General features: G+C 45.8%; 1 protein-coding gene across 1 annotated transcript; it reads right to left on the bottom strand.

Moving 5' to 3' along the window:
• Positions 1–5,938: 5,938 nt before the first annotated feature.
• Positions 5,939–13,861, bottom strand: S1PR4 (sphingosine-1-phosphate receptor 4). Its single transcript, XM_026688791.2, has 2 exons — positions 13,744–13,861; positions 5,939–9,461 (listed from the first exon to the last, which is right to left on the bottom strand). The coding sequence occupies exon 2, from the start codon at positions 9,129–9,131 to the stop codon at positions 7,824–7,826; it is 1,308 nt and encodes a 435-aa protein (XP_026544576.1). The 5' UTR covers positions 9,132–9,461; positions 13,744–13,861; the 3' UTR covers positions 5,939–7,823.
• Between the last annotated feature and the right edge of the window lie 3,751 nt (positions 13,862–17,612).

The raw sequence follows: 17,612 nt of genomic DNA, 5'->3' as shown, positions 1-17,612 counted from the left end.
CATGCGCGTAGCCTCCGGCATGGGAGACCTGCGCAGGGCAGGTCGGGAAATTAGACGGCTTTTTTTTTTTTTTTTGGCCCTAGTGCGCAAGGCACGACGGGAAATAGAACTCTCGCCTACCCTTAAGCGGTGTTCAGACCCCGCCATTGAGTTGGGGCCAAAGGTTGCTGGGAAGCTTCTCTCGCGTTGGTTGATGGGAAAAAGAGGCTGTAGAGATATAGGGATTATTAACACACTTAGTGATTTCGGTAATTCCTTAATATTTTAAATATGCGTCCATTCAATCACTCTTATTTGCAGCTCTTTATTTTTCAAGCTTCTGAAAACACTTAGTCCATAATGGCGTCTGCAATGCAAGCTAGAAAATTTAGTGAGAATTGTCATCCTTGCATCCATAGTGATAACTAGAAGACCATAGATATATGTCAAAGAAGAGACATGCAGATCCTAAAATTCCGGGATCCTTTTCAGATTTTTTTTTCATGATTTCTCAATTATACAGTACAGTACTATATTGTTTTATCCTAGTTGATTTTCATAATTGGAAATGTTGCACTTCGCTTCCCAGAATGCCCCAGTCAGCATCTAGGCATTAAGAGTTGTTAACCTAATCCTACGTAGCTTTTTCTCTGGTAATATCACACTACTAACCAGAGCATACAAAACATTTGCTAAACCAATACTCGAATACAGCTCATCAGTCTGGAACCCACATTACATATCTGATATTAGCACAATTGAGAAAGTCCAGAAATATTTCACAAGAAGAGTTCTCCACTCTTCTACTCGTTGTAGAATACCTTATGCCACCAGACTTGAAATTCTAGAACTAGAAAACCTTGAATTACGCCGTCTTCGGTCTGACTTAAGCATGGTATATAAAATCATACATTGCAATGTCCTACCTGTCAATGAATACTTCAGCTTCAACCATAACAACACAAGAGCACACAATAGATACAAACTCAAAGTAAACCGCACCAAACTTGATTGCAGGAAATACGACTTCAGCAATAGAGTGGTCAATGTCTGGAATACTCTACCCGACTCTGTAGTCTCTTCCCCAAACCCCAAAAACTTTAACCTTAGACTGTCTACCATTGACCTCACCCCTTTCCTAAGAGGTCTGTAGGGGGCGTGCATAAGCACACCAACGTGCCTACCATCCCTGTCCTATTGTTTCTCTATTCTTTTATTTTTCTTATATATACCCATTTCATTTATTCACAACTATGTATACACTTATACTTATTATCTTGGAAACAATTGACAAATCAAATAAATAAATAAATAAAATAAATAAATCTGCAGACTTCAACTCACAGAATGCCTAGGCTGCCTGGGGCATTATGGGAGTTGAAGTCCACTCGTCTTTTAAGTTGCCAAGTTTGAAAAACACTGTTATGTCCATTGCTTTTCTAGAGACGAAAAGCAAATTTTCTCTGTTAAACGAGAACAGAAAACAAGTCCAGTTTTTAAATCTTTTGTCAATATTCCAGTAACAGCTATCACAAAAGTGAGAGAATAACATTTTTTTTAAAAAAGATGCATTGATCCCAGTATTTTTTATGCATTAGTGAATAGAATGTGCAAAAACTCTTCAAGGAAATTATCCAGAAGACAATTGTCTTGTGAAAATGAACTAATGATCATGGATGTGTCATTCAGGATTTAAAGTTTGCCTAAACGCCTACCTAAGTCCTGTCATTGCATGGGTAAAATAGCTAATGCTGGAGTGATTAGAAGCAAACCAGTGGTGGGATTCACATATTTTTACTACCAGTTCTGTGGGCGTGGCTTGGTGGGCGTGGTATGGTTTGGTGGGCGTGGTTTGGTGGGCATGGCAGGGGAAGGTTACTGCAAAATCCCCATTCCCTCCCCACCTCACTAACCTGCTTTCCAGCCCTGTTCTCCTGTGCAGGGCAACTGAAGAAGACCTAGCCGATCAGTTGGGACTCAATGGGAGGCAGAGAAGAGATGGGGGCGGGGCCAGTCAGAGGTGGGATTTGCCTGTTCTCCAAACTACTCAAGATTTCTGCTGCTCTCCAGAACTGGTCAGAACCTGCTGAATACCTCCCCTGAAGCGAACTATGTATATATATTTTTCTTTTAATGATCCCATAATCCCTTGCATTGGGGTGGAGTCGAGGCAACTGAATGGAGCTGAGTGTTTACTGACCGGATGCCCTTCCTGTCACCAATGCAGAGTTGGCAGCAGATATATTCTCATTATGCCCAGAGTGAGAAATATCTGCCGCTATTTAGGATTGAACTCACAGCCTCCTGATTGTGAGCAAACTACGGACATCTCCAGCCAAAACAATCTAGCTGGGTTTAATTGGCCATTATGTACCTATAGTCCTTAACTTACATCCATTTGTTTAGTGACCATTCAAAGTGAGAACAGCATTAGAAAAAGTGACTTATGACCTTTTTCACACTTGTGACCATTGCAGGATCCCCATGGTCACGTGATCATAATGTGGGCGCTTGGCAAGCGGCACGTATTTACGGTGGTTGCAGTGTTCTGAAGTCACGTGGTCACCATTTGTAACCTTGTCAGCTGACTTCTTAAAAGGAAAGGGAGCCTGATTTACCTCATGACTGCATGGTTCACTTAACAACTGCAGTGATTTGCTTAACAACGGGGACAAAAAGGTCATAAAATGGAGCCAAAGTTTATCCAACCACTGCCTTTTTCTTAGCAATGGAAATTTTGGGCTCAACTGTGGCCGTAAGTTAAGGATTACTGGTGCTGTAAATAGTGTTTGTCAGTAGTGTGTTATCCTAGGCCAGTGTTTCACAACCTCAGTGACTTTAAGATGCATGGACTTCAACTCCCAGAATTCCCCAGGCAGTGTGATCTAGGACAGGGGTCTCCAACCTTGGCAACTTTAAGCCTGGCGGACTTCAACTCCCACAATTTTCCAGCCAGCAAAGCTGGCTTCTGGGAGTTGAAGTCCGCCAAGCTTAAAGTCGCCAAGGTTGGAGACCCCTGATCTAGAATAGCCCAACATCAGAAGGCTGGTATCCTCTTTTGCGACAGCCACAATTTATACAAAGGCAGAAACTTTGTGAAATGCAGCTCACTGCAATCAGATGCATGGAGTGGTTTGTAAATAGTTTGTAAATAGTGCAAGCCCCACGGTTTGGGGGGGCCCTTCCCTTTGTATGATTAACGTATAAAATCCTATTCCACGGTAGGAAACACTAAGAGTTACAACATCATGGGTAAGCATTGGTCAACAGCTGTTCCGGGTACAAATTAATCTCAAATCCTCTTTTGCAAATGGATGCGTGACACAACATCCAAAAAAAAAGTACATTTCCTCTTGTTCATGAAAGTTTGTTCCCATGGAATTTCTCAAAGTTTGAGGGACACCCTTGTACAGCACAAAATGTTCTAATCTGTCCTTTCTCTCTCATGCTTTGCAATCCATACGTTCCGTCCACTGATTGCTAAAATTACTTGAGGTTTCTCAACCTTAGCAACTCTATAATGTGTAGGCTTCAATTCCCAAAATGCCCCAGCCAGCTTCCTGGGAGTTGAAGGCCACAATGCTTCTAAGGTGCTTTTTTCTAAAGACAACTGAACTTTGTTTTTCCTTGAAGACGTTTCCCTTCCCATCCAAGAAGGGAAAAACTGCTGGTGATCTTCTATCTCTGCACCATAGAGAATATCTTAACTTACTGCACCTGTGTCTGGTTTGCCAGTTGCACAGGGGCAGATAGGACAGCACTCCAGAGGGTTAACGTCATTGCCCAGAGGATCATGGGTTGCCCTCTCCCCTCTTTGGGAGAGCTTTATAGCTCCCGCTGCCTTAAGAAAGTTACGAACATCCTTAAAGATCCATGTCATCCTGGGCACCCCTTTTTTTTTGAACTATGACCATCTGGCAGACGGTACAGGATAATAATAAAAACTAGGACAAATAGGCTGAAAAACAGCTTCTATCCCAGAGCAATAGCTCTTTTGAATTCTACTGCATAGTGCAGTGTGGGTGTGGTGTTGGGGGTTTTAGGTTCAACGTGTGGAGTGTGGAGTATGTGTATTTGTGTTTATTTTCGTGGTCATGATGTGCACTGAAGAAGGTATTTGATTTCATGGGACGAGGTGCAATGACAATAAAGTAAACCAAAACTAAGCTTCTTCAGTTCTGACTGAATTGAAGAACTGTCAGAGCTGAAGAAGCTTCTTGGATGAGAAGTCTTCGAGGAAAAACGAAGTCCAGTTGCCTTTTTTTGGGGGGGGAAACACCTTTGGCGCAACCATGACCGAGAATCTCCATAGACGTAAATTCAGCCGGTTCAGACTGGTTTGGGCGAACCGGATGTTAAATTTACATCTGATTAATCAAACCCGTAGTTCAGTGGCCCCCAACCTTTTTTGTGCCGTGGCCCGGTACCGGCATCACAAAATCATCCGCGGCCCGGTACCGGCATCAGCACGCATGGCAAGGTGAGCCGAGCGACTGGCCAGCCAGCCGTCCCCCGCTTCTCCCCGCCACCTTCAACTCCTCCTTTGTACCTGTGTCGATGGGCTTTGCGACGGCTTTGCGACGGTCGCTCGGCTCGCCTTGCCTTGGGTGCTGAAAGAATCCTCGCGCCTTAGTTTTGTTCGAAGCTGCCCCCCCCCTTCGATGAAACTAAGGCGTGAGGATTCCTTCAGGACCCAAACGCCGCTTTCTACCCGGAAAAGCTCACCGGAAGCACTTTTTCATCAAAACAAGATGGCGGCGCCCAGCAAACTGGCGGCCCGGTAGAAATTGTTGCACGGACCGGTACCGGTCCGGGGACCGGTGGTTGGGGACCCCTGCCGTAGTTGAACTGACTGTCTGGCCCTGCCCATCCCCCCCCCTCCCAGGAGTCTCCACGTGGCCCATTTTCAATGCAGGTAAGTGCAGGGTGGATGCTCTGGGAGGGGGAAAAATAGGCCGAACCAGAAGTCCAGAAATGGGCCCGTTTCCGGCTTCCTGGAGGTCTCCAGAGCCCAGGGGAGGTCGTTTTCACCCTCCCAGAGGCTCGAGGGAAGCGTTGGCCTCCATCTTTGACTAAGCCTGCCAGTAATACAAGAATGAAAGACATTCACCGGGGATCCCTCCCACCAGCGACGAAGTGGATGCGGAACGGGGATTCCCTGTGACGCTGCCTCGCGTTGCTACCTGGGCGGGGGAGAGGCTGGATGAGAATTCCCATATGACGTGGCTGGGGGGCTCGCACTGCTGTAGAGCGGGGATTGGTGCAGGGAGGGGGGGATTTATGCATCGGGTGTTTACAAGGTGTTCAGGGACGTAGAGGGGATCGGCGATAGGGAGAACGCAGAGCGTTTGAGGCTACGGGCCTGGGAGTACAGCCTCAGTAACTAATTACCCATATTAGGAAACGTTGAATTCATGGATAATTAGAACAGGGCGGTCTACAGGAGGTAGCTGCGATTCGATGGGTGGGGTTATGCTATAAAGAGTGCTGGGAGGCAAACGCTCCCAGCGCTAACCTAGATTGGAATTCAAGCCATGTTATCGCTGGATGGGATGCGCGTTACTTGTACAAATTAAACGACTGCACACATCCATGTTTGTTGGTTTGTATCTTTGGGAATACGAACATCTTGAAGACCAGCTGACAGGAAGCCCCCGGATCCTGGGGAAGGCGAAAAATGGCCCTCTTAGAAATTCTGGTAGGCCACGCCCACCGCCGTGGCCACGCCCACCCAACAACCGGACAGCAAACTGGCCTTTATGCAGGGGTGGGATTCCGAAATCCCAGCAACCGGTTTGCTGCCCAGTTGTTGGGAGTTTTGAATCCCACCCCTGCATAAAGCCCACAATCTTAAAAAGGGTTGACTTTGGTAGACGCTCGGGAACGCTTTGAAACCTGCATTTAGGTTTTCATCCTTCCCAATACCCAAAACAGAAAATGGACTATTTCTGACCACGCATTGTATGTTTAGCTTATTTATTGATTACTTTATTGCCATCTCAAGAAGGAACCTGCAAGGCCGATTTAAAAAAAAAAAAAAAGAGGAAGACATACATACACAGATTCCTGCTTTCATGGTCGTTTCAGTTTCCCATGGTTTGCGAGACAAATGCAGTTCATGAATAAAAGAACGATTTGTTTAAAAAAAAAAAAATACATTCGGTCTAATGTAGGTCCTCTTTCAACAGTCTATATAGAGCCAAAGAAAACCCATTTCAACAGCGGAATTCAGTTGACATGTATAGATCTGAAAATATTTTCTAGGAAGAACTGGCCTTTGCTGTAACTTTTTAAACAAGCGTCAAACCATCCCTTGACCATTTCAGTTGTCATCCCGGTGGATGGATGGATGATAAGGCTTAATAAAGTCTTAATAAAATAGAGAGATTGTCCCACTGTATTGTTGGAGTTGAAGTAAAGTATCTATCTTGTTCCAATAGCTGTAAGCTTACTATTAAAAAAATTACCGGATATACCAATCCAGTAAGAATGCCCCAAGGTAGAATACAGATAGTCTTTGACTTACGACCACAATAGCGAGACAGTGGTTAAGTGGGATTTGCCCATTTTACAACCTTTTCTTGCCGCAGTTGTTCATTGAATCACTGCAGTTGTTAAATGAGTAACACGGTCGTTAAGTGAATCCGGCTTGCCCCGTTGACTTTGTTGGTCAGGAAAGTCACAAAAGGGGAACACGTGACACACACACACACCCCGGGGACACTGCAACCGTCATAAGTCCATGCCAAGTTGCCTAGTGCCTGAATTTTTTGATCACAGGATCATGGAGAGGCAATGGTTGTTAAGTGTGTGAAAAACAGCCATTGGTCACTTTCCCCCCAGTGCCGTTCTGACTTTGAAAGGGTCTGCCGAAGGAAGTGTTGTAAGTTGGAGATGACCCGTTCCCTTTTCTTAACCAGAGTTTTCTCATCTTTCTCAGACCCATTAGAAGACTTGTGTGTCCATAAAGTAATATACGGTATAAGCAGGGGTGGGCTTCCAATTTTTTTTAGCAAGGGGCTCTCTGCCCTAATGACCGGCTGGGTGGGTATGGCTAGGTGGTCATGTGACTGAGTGGGTGTGGCTAAATCGATGTCACTTCTTTGCCCTAGTTGCCTAAAAATAATAATATATATATATAACAAGAAGTTGTTTATTATTTTGTGCAAGACTGGGTGTGCAAGCAGTGATTGTGAGAGGGATCTTGGAGTCTTAATGGAGTTTCTGGTGAGTTACGTGATTCTTATTATTTGGGAATTAATCCCCTTGAAGACTAGTGGCTATGTTATCTGATTTTTCTCAATGGCTCTTCCTCGCAAGTGCTGAGTGGACTGTTTAACTAGCTTGCCGCACTTTTACGAGGTGTGAAATGCTCTTGGCTGAATGCCCAGAAGTTCAATTAAGCCCATGAAGAGCTTTCCCTTGCTGCTTCTCTTTCTGAGCTTATGGGGGGCTCTCCCGAGCCCCTGCGAGCCCCCAGTAGCCCACCCCTGGGTATAAGATGCTGTTCCAGCTTTGGAGATTCAGTTTGTGTTCCTACAGAGACTGTGGTCCTTCAAGAAACCAGCTGGTGAAAACGACCGGGTTGTGTCAGAAGTCGAGGCCAAACAGCAGGATGTAAGGGAAGGAAGGCATGACATCAGCCAGGGAAGCCAAGAACAAGGAAGCTCCCCAGCATGTGTGAAATTGAGGTTGCCCAAGGAAGAGGTGCTTGGAACAGGACATTCCTTTGCATTTCAGGCCTTGGCTGACCACTGGCCTTCGAGGGCCGTGGGCTTGAGCAAGTCCCTCATCAGGCACCGGCCATTCCAAGGTCTCAGCACGTTGCAGGAAACCACCCTCCCCTAACCTTGTAGGCAAGGCTGGCCAGGACCATCGCTGACCACCAAAGCGCTCAACACGCTGGAGTTGCTGGAGAGAGGCTCTTTCCTGGCAGTCCGTTTCTGTATCGCGGGGCTTCGGAAGCTCTCCCGCACCTTCAAGGAGCTCCCCACCTCTGTGGTCGAGCTGGGCAGGTGGTCACTGGGGGCGAGGCAGCCGCGGGGGCCTCGCCACCCTGCCGAGATGCAGCAGCAGCAGAGAAGCTCCGCCACGGCTCTCCTGACCTCTTTGCTCTTCAAGGAGTAGATGATGGGGTTGATGAACGAGTTGAAGACCGCCAAGGTGACAAACCAGCCGAAGACCTTCTGCAGCCTCGGGGCTCTGCTCCCGCTGAAGGTGTCAAGCAGCAGCAAGAGGAAGAGCGGGATCCAGCAGACCAGGAAGGTGAAGAGGATGATGAGCACCGTCTTCAGCAGCCGCAGGGATCTCATCCGGCATCCGCTGGAGAAGCCCAGCTTGGCCCGCCTCCCGACCCAGCAGTAGATGGAGCAGTAGAGGCTCACGACGCCCACCAGGATGATGCTGAACATGACGACGGCGAAGAGGATGTAGTTCTTGGAGTAAAGCGGCAGCAAGGTGGAGCAGCGGGGCACGTCGCAAATGCAGTTCCAGCCGAGCAAGGGAAGCAGGCCGATGACGAAGGCCAAGAGCCAGGAGAAGAAAATGCTGTTCCGCAGGCGGCTGGTCTTGACGGACTCGCTTTCCGCGATGGGCCTCACCATGGCACTGAAGCGCTCGATGGCCGTCACCAGCAGGCTGAAGGTGGAGGCCGCCAAGGCGATGAAAAGGATCCCCTCGCGGAGGAACCACATGTAGGGCGTCAGCTGGAAGGTCGTCCGGCCCGACAGGCAGAGGTTGATCAAGTAAGCGATCCCAGCCAGCAGGTCGCTGGTGGAGATGCTGGCCAGGCAGGTGAAAATCCAACGCCGGCTTCTCACCTTCAAGACGATGGCCATGAGGACCACCAGGTTTTCCAAAATGATGAGGCAGCTGGCGGCGATGATGATGATCTTGAGGACGTCGAGGTGGTCTTCCTCGGGTCGCCGGTGGCTCAGCCGTCCGGTGAGGTTGTAATGGTACAGAATGATGTTGAAGTCCTCAGTGGTGGTCAGGAGGGAGCAGGACTGCTGGCTACGGACGGAGCCCACCGGCGACTTGAAGGTAGAAATAGGGAATGAAGAAGGAGGGGAGGAGGAGGAGGAGGAGGGGGAGGAGGAGGGGGAGAAGGACAGCTGGTTTTGGTCCGTCATGTTGTGGAGAAAAGAAACCATCAAACCAGGAATCGGAGTGGGCAATGCAGGTGGGCTTGTGGTTGGAAAGACGCGGCTAGGACACCAGCTGCGTTCTCTGTCTTTTACCGGAGGAGATAAAAAAGAGAGTGACTTTCAGGACAGGAGCAGCCACACCTGGGTTGTAAAACCCAGGTGTCCAAATCTGGCTTCCGAGAAGAAGCTGAACTGGATGGGAAGACGCAAAGTCCAGCCAAGCATCTCCAGAGAGGAACCGATGCGCCAACGAGAGCGACAGTCGCCTTCCAAGTCTTCGCACTCAGCTTGAAGAACGATGCCTGGCAGAGGCGCCCGCGGACCGCAGAAGGAAGCCTGGTGGGGATTGAAAGAAAAGAAAAAGATTTTTTAAAAAAAGGAAAGATTAAAATTGTTGCAATAGAATCCGGCAACGTTTCCTGCCTTTTTCTACAGACGTCAGCAACGCTGTTTTCTAATTTCAGCTTGGCATGGTTTCAGCGCGCAATGCAATCCATTTACCGGCTTTTTTCTTGCATCGCCGGCACGCGACCCCGGTTATTATTTAAAGGCCTTGAGAAATCTGCGGCATGGTTTCCTCATCAGGACGGTGCAATCAATTTACCACTCTCCTCTATTTGACCAGCGCACAACCTCGACGATCAAAAGCGACTTTAGAAACTCGAGAGAAAAAAGCTGCAATAATAGGCCTTTTTGTAGTGGCAAAAAAAGAGGAAAACGGCGGTTTCCCTTTAGAATTGGTGAAATAAATGCAATTTCTGACAGGAAGAAAGCGAGGTGGGGGGGGGGGGACCCCAAGCAAATCTGATTTTACAGTACGTTTTATTTAAAGGTAATCCTTGATATATTTTTTGCCAGCATTCGTTTAGCGACCGTTCAAAGTTACAACGTCACTGAATGAAAAAAAAAAGTGACTTCCTATGACCGGTTTTCACAATTAAGAACGTTGCAGCATCAACAAGGTGATGGGATCAAAATTTGGGCACGTGGCAACTGGAGGTGCATTTAGGAAAGTTACCAGTATTAGATAAGCTCACAAGTATTCGTTTAGTGACGGCACTGAAAAAAAGTGACTTATGACCAGTCATCACACTTAGAGCAGCATCTCCCAATGGTCACGTGATCGAGATTTGACCACTTGGCAACCGGCATATATTTATGACTGTGGCACAAACACACACACACACACCCACACCCCCTATGCTGGACTGTAGGGGAGAGGCTGCGGATTATTATACCAGCTGCAAAGGCAATTTCTATTTATTGGTGTCACCAGATTTCTTATTGCAGTTAGTCCTCGTCTTACAATCACAACGGAGCCCCCAATGTCCAGGGCTAAGCAGGCAGTGAGTTAAGTGCATTGTGCCCCATTTTACGACATTCGCTTACATTAAGCGGATCGCTGCCGTCGTTCAGTGAATCATGCAGTCGTTAAGCAAGTCGGGCTTCCTCCATTGACTCGGCTCGTGGGAAGCTGACTGGGGAGGTCGCAAAAGGGGATCACGTGGCCCCGGGGCCATGCAACGGTCATAAATATATATATGCTGGTGGCCAAGTGGCCAAATTTTGATCACGTGACCATTGTAAGTGTGATAACCGGTCATAAGTTACTTTTTTCAGTGGCGTCACTAAACGAATACCTGTAAGTTGAGCACTTATCTGTATTAACATTTATAAAGGCACATTAACTCTAGGACTTCAAAGCAGGGGTACTTAGTTATTAGAATAGAGTAAGAGAGTTGGAAGGGACTTTGTAGGTCATCTAGTCCAACCCCCTCCCAAGCAGCAGATCCTACATCATTTCTGACAGGTGGCACTCCAGTTCTCTTCTTGAAAGCTTCCAGCGATGAAGCTCCCACCACTTCAGAAGGCAGCTTCTGTTCTCCCTCTTCCTGTTTTCCCCATAACACCCCTGCAAGGTAGGCCAGGCAGACAAAGAGTTAATGTCTCAACACCCTCCAAGGAACTTTTAGAAGTGAGGATGGAGCAGAAATTGGTTTTCCAGGGTTAGTCCGACTCTTTAAACCTACAGGAACCCCATCCCCGTTACAGGGAGTCCTCGACTTAACAACAGTTCATTTAGTGACCGTTCAAAGTTACCACAGCACTGAAAAAAGTGACCGATGACCATTTTTCACACTTAAAACCCTGCTCAAAATTCAGACACTTGGCAACTGACTCTCATTTATGACGGTTACAGGGTCCGCTTTTGCGACCTTCCGACGAGCAAAGCCAACGGGGAATCCAGATTCACTCAACAACCATGTTACTAACTTAACACATGCAATGATTCGCTTAACAACGGTGGCAAGAAAAGTCGTGAAATGGGGCAAAATTTACTTCACGAATGTGTTTCACTTAGCAGCGTAACTCTGGGGGCTCAATGACAGTCATAAAACCGAGGACTACCTATAGCTGCTGGGGAAACAGGAACGAGTCACGACGCCCCCCCCCCTGCAGTGTTGCCCACCCAGACCCACCCGAGCAGCTGTGGCATTGCGAAGCTTACACACGTGCAGTTCTAACCTGGATTTCGTTTCCTCACAGCGGAGAAATGGTTAGAAGGGTCAGGAGAATTAAGCCCAGATTTTGCACAAATCAGTAAAAGGCCTGGCATAAATCGATCCAGCTAATTTTAACCGCAGTTTTGTTTCTATTCGTTCATTTTTGTTGTGGTTGGAAGGCACCTGGAAGGTGGGAGGACGTTATAAATAAATCATTTTTATGTGCGGTTTGTAAAAACGTAGTAAGAGGACTCTGGAAGAATTCCCTCAGCTGATGAGTAATTTACATTCACGAATCAAGCTTAGTCATAACCTGGCTTTTTAAAAGCTTAGTTATAGTTTAGCGTGATGCTTCATTCTGGTCACCGGAGTATGTAAATCCTGGTTTCTTATATTGGGTCACGCTAACCAGTTGTGGCTGAGTCAGGAAACCGAGGAGTACAACCCATGGCTTAGCTCCCAAAAAGAGCTTTTAGTCCATTATCCTAAATCACCGGTCTTCTGCAGTTAAAAAAAAAACCTAAGAAATGACATCCCAGGATCCTTAAATCCAGGGAAGATGTCACACAAAATGTGAAATTGATTTTTCTAATCGAGCTACTTGCAGAAAACCGCTTTCTAAATCCTTTGACCGCTGAAAGAACCACAGATTTAAGCTCTAAAATAAAAGTGTTGAGGTGAAGAAGAAAAAAGTACACACACTAAAAAAAGAATAAAAGAGGACAAGTGATAAAATCACCACATGCGATGAAGCAAAAGCCATGGGAAAAGGGAAAAAAATACAGATTTGGTGCCATATTAATTTCAAAAATAGAGATTTGCACGGGGTGGGGGGAATGTCATTCAGTCCCAGCTCTATTTTTTAACCGTTGCTGCCTCCAGAATTAATCCACTTCAAATACCCTAATAAATAATGACTTAACATGCAAATTGCTCATTATGCGAAGCCATGATTTACTTTAAACACGGTTTGTTCGACAAACCGTGATTCCTAGATCACATCTCAAGGCAAAAGCAAAAGAAATCATGGCCATCTCTACCGGGAGACCGACCCCACCACAGAGAGACAAATCTTGCAAAACAGCTGGGTCCACATCGCACATTTAACCCAGTTATTAAACAAACTCATTTTTCCGCATTCACACATTACATCAAACTGTAAATTCATCCCCGTTGGGCTGAGGCGTAGATCATGCTGAGCGAGGAGAAAAAAATTACCTTAACTTAAATTTAACTTAAATGTTAAATCAATCCATTGGCTAAATCTTTACTTGACTAGGTTGTGTGAACACAGCCACGCGGTAACACGCAGGTCAACTTGTCACTAAATCGGATGAAACTTCACTTCCAGGAAACCTGTTCAGAAATTCTGCAGTCTTTTTCCTAAACTCGAGTGGGTGGCTTCCAATTTTGAGATTTATAGAAACCCCATCGATCCGGAGAATGGAAAATCCTGGATTCAAAGGCAGAATCTCCAAGGCGGGATAAGGGAAAGGATCTAGTGTGCAATAGCCGACTGAGATAGGCGATTTCAGAATCAATCAAAGTTTATCTCTTTCTCTCTCTTCTCGTATAGGAGTAGGCATGGGATTCCCCCTATGTTTTTGTCCAGTGACAAGAAATCAAGGGAAAAACCCTTTTTTTAGCCAGAGAGATTTTGTTACTCAAAATAGATAACAGATTTCTGTATTTTATTTCTTGATTTTAAAACATTTATATAGCTGCCCGTCATATAATCAAGGCTGCGCAGTCCCCAATCATTGGGATGGATAATCTACATCGCCTTTGGTCCGAAAGGGACTTTCTTGGGCTTTGGATGCATTGAGAATCTGTTCTGGAATATCAATCACGGTTAAGGGTCTTAGCTTGCCAAGCAAACCAAGATTAAGCCAATGATGGTCTAGGGCAGAGTTCGAACACATCTCCACTCCGAGCATCGGGCTGCTGCTAGCTACCCTTCCAATGATGCCAGAGGCAGGAGCAGGGGAATAAAAGAAGGCTTGCAAAGGAGATTGGAGAATGTTGAACGAATAAACGGAGAGAAGATGGAAAGAGAAAATAAATATATATTAAAAAATGTTTGTCCCGTTTCCCACCCCCCCTCTCCAGCTCACCTGGCTCAAAAATGAGTCCACCTCACCAGCAGCTGCTCAGTGATGTGATGTGATTCATTGGGTAATCCACTCAAGGTTCACGTGCGGTGATCAAAATTTACTGGGAGGTGGTTTGACCCAAAAACTTTGGGTATCTGTGTGTCTGCGCGTGCATTGTGTTTTTTCCTCTTTTCTTTTTTCTCCTTTTTTTTTTTTTGTCTATGCGTTAAAAATAAAAAAGGGGCCATGCTTTTCTTACCTACAAAAACAAGAGGAAGGAGATATTGCTACACCCAGAACCGAAAAACCGCAAACGGACCCACCCAAGAAGTGGTTGGCAGGGTGTCAACAATTTTTTTTTAAAAAAAAAACCCAGCTACTTGGCCTTCAGGCTGAACCCCACTCTTCCAGTCAGTGTGTCAAGTTAGCCTACTTCACATCAACAATTTGTCCTCTATTTTCCATTTCAAACACACAAAAACAAAGGCCTTAATTGTTCATGCCAAGAGTTAGTTTCAAGATACGAATGGTAGGATCTTTGGGGCAAAAAGACTGGGTTGTTGTTGTTTTTCTGTCAAACACTTATGGGCATGGATGGCACTGTTGGTTGCTACACACTCTTCTCGTTTGTTTCTCCCTCTTCTGCTTCCTCTATTCTCCGTACTGGGTGACCCTGGTAGAACAAAGAATCATAGGGTTCGATTCAAAGGGACCCTGGAGGTCTTCTAGTCCAACTTCCTCTGCTCCAGGAGGAGATCCTATGTCATTCTGGACAAATCCCAAAGGTGCTTTTTTCAAAAGGCAACTCGGCTTTGTTTTTCCTTGAAGACGTTTCGCTTCTCATCCAAGAAGCTTCTTTACTTCTAACTGAAGAAGAAGGTAAAAACAAAGTCCAGTTACCTTTTGAAAAAGCACCTTTGGAACAACCCTGACCTGATGACTGAGAATCTTTATAGACATTCCAGACAAATGGCTGTCCAATCTCTTCTTGAAAACCTCCAGCGATGAAGCATCCACAACTTCTGGAGGCAAATTGTTCCACTGATTAATTGTTCTAACTGTCAGGAAATTTCTCCTTAGTTTTAGGTTGCTTCTCTCCTTGATTGGTTTCCATCTGGTGCTTCTTGTCCTGCCTTCAGGGGCTTTGGAAAGTCAATTGACCCCCTCTTCTTTGTGCCAGCCCCTCAAATATTGGAAGACTGCTATTGTGTCTCTCCTAGTCCTTCTTTTTCACTAGACTAGACCTACCCAGTTCCTGCAACCGTTCTTCATATGTTTTAGCCTCCCAGTCCCCTAATCATCCTTTCCAGAATCTCAACATCTTTTTTTACATGGTGGCAACCAAAACTGGATGCAGGATTCCATGTGTGGCCTTACCAAGGCCTTATAAAGTGGTATTAACACTTCACGTGACCTTGATTCTCTCCCTCTGTTAATGCAGCCTAGGATTGCCATGACTTTTCTGGCAGCTGCTGCACCCTGCTGGCTCTCATTTAAGTGATTGTCCACTAGGACTCCAAGATCCTTCTCGCAGTTACTGCTGTTGAGTCAGGCACCACCTATTCTGTACCTGTGCATTTCGTTGTTGTTTTTTCCTTGCCTAAATGTAAAACCTTACTCACCTCATCATTTTGTTAGAGACTAAACCGTCTTAACTCAAACCACCAGACCTCTTATTATCTTTATTGCTCTTCTCTGCACTCTTTCTGGAGTCTCAGCATCGGGCCTCTTGCCTTCTACAGACTCCCAGATGGACACACAGCACCCGGGTTCCTTTCCCAGCACCCAGATGAAGGTTATCAGCTGATGGTGTTGACAAGTTGGGTAACCTTCTCCAAAATGTGGTCAAGGTGTGACTTTCAGTCCTCTAGTCTTTCCTGTTGGGTGGGTGAGACGTTTTCACACTTTGGGGGCTGGTTAAGAAGGCAAGAACTGGAACGGGGGTCCAACAAATGCTTCAGCATTTTTGCGGGTATTTAAATGTATGGTATTTAAGTTTCTTTGGGTATTTTCCCACATCTTAATATTTGTGCTTTTAAAAGCACAAATATTAAGACATGGGAAAATACCAAAAAACCTAAATACCATATATATATATATATATATATATATATATATATATATATATATATATATATATATGTATATGTATATGTATATATATATGTATATGTATATATATGTATATGTATATGTATATGTATATATGTATGTGTGTGTGTGTGTGTGTGTGTGTGTGTGTATATATATATATATATATATATATATATATATATATATATATATATATATATGTTTTCTTATATTCATTCATAGATTTTCGCGGGTATAGGTATGTAGGTCTAGGTGTGTTCGGGTCTTTTCCCGTGTAAGATTAAGAGTATCTTGGCAACGTTTTGTAGTGATCTTTTGATCTCTTTTCCATTAATGGAAAAGAGATCAAAACACAAACGACCCAGGAGATTGCAACGCAGGACCAAGGATACCACAACAAAAGAACTCGCAAGCCTATCACACCAACCATTACCCAAGCCATTAAAACATGAGAGGCTAATGGAAAAAAGATCACTACAAAACAAACGACCCAGGAGATTATAGCACAAGATCCAGGATATCTCCACAACAAAACTCACAAGGCCATCACACAGCCCATTATACCAACATCAACTCCATCAACCAATCAAGAGGCAGCAGTGCAGCCAACCAGCCCAGCACATCAGCCCCCACCACCAGTATTTATAGAGAGATGGCAGCTCCGATCACACACTGCTTGCACTGGCACGAAGCCGAAAGCACCAGCCTGAGGATGGCGAGTGGGACCTCGCCGAAACGTCGCCAAGATACTCAATCTTACATGGGAAAAGACCCGAACACACCTAGACCTACATATATCTATCTATCTATCTATCTATCTATCTATCTATCTATCTATCTATCTATCTATCTATCTATCTATCTATCTATCTATCTATCCTCTACATCAGTGGCCCCCAACCTTTTTGAACCAGGGACCGGTTTCACGATTATTTCTTCTTCCACGGACGGTACCTGAGTGACGCGAGGCTCCACCGCCATCGGGACGGCTCTTCATTCAAGCCGCCCCCTCTTCGACGAAACTAAGGCGCGAGCACCAAACGCCGCTTCCAACCGAAAACCCGGAAGCAACCGAACCCCGGTTTCGAAACAAGATGGCGGCGCCCAAGCTTTGCGGCCCGGTAAAAAATGATCCACGGACTGGTACGGTCCAGGGACCGGTGGTTGGGGACCCTGCTCTACATGATGAAGGGCTCTTCCACATGTTGTCAACCTATATCCAGTCCTGAGCTTTCTATGTGTGTATGTATACATACATGCATACCTACGTACGTCCTCAAAGTGGTTGGTAGACTCTCTGCAAGAGTGCAAGCAAATGGGGTGTCACCATATTTAGAGAGCTTGCATACACAGGACTGGTGCCCCCCAAGTGTGTCTTTTTAAATATATTTTTTTTATTCCACCTTTATTATTTTTATAAATAACTCAAATGGCAATACTTAACATTCCTTCCTCCTCCTATTTTTCCTGCAACCACAACCCTATGAGTTGGGTTGGGCTGAGAGACCGAGATCGGCCAAAAGTCACCCAACTGGGTGCATACCTAAGGCAGGACTACAACTCCCAGTCTCCTGGTGACTGGCCCAAAGTCACATAGCTAACTGTTCATGTTAAGACAGGACTAGAATTCACAGTCTCCTAGTGATTGGCCTAAAGCAGGGGTGGGCAAACACGGCCCGCTGGCCACATCCGGCCCGTTGGTCTGTCCAATCCGGCCCGCCCCTGAAAAAATCGCTGGGCGTGGCATATTGCCCTGTGCCGCGTGGCCCCCAAAGCTGCAAAACAGTGCGGAGCGC

This window comes from Notechis scutatus, chromosome 1 (genome assembly GCF_049901735.1).
Source record: "Notechis scutatus isolate UNSWTSFEM ecotype Mainland chromosome 1, rNotScu1.2, whole genome shotgun sequence".
In the NCBI taxonomy this organism is placed as follows: domain Eukaryota; kingdom Metazoa; phylum Chordata; class Lepidosauria; order Squamata; family Elapidae; genus Notechis; species Notechis scutatus.
This window is presented reverse-complemented; position numbering and strand designations above follow the sequence as displayed.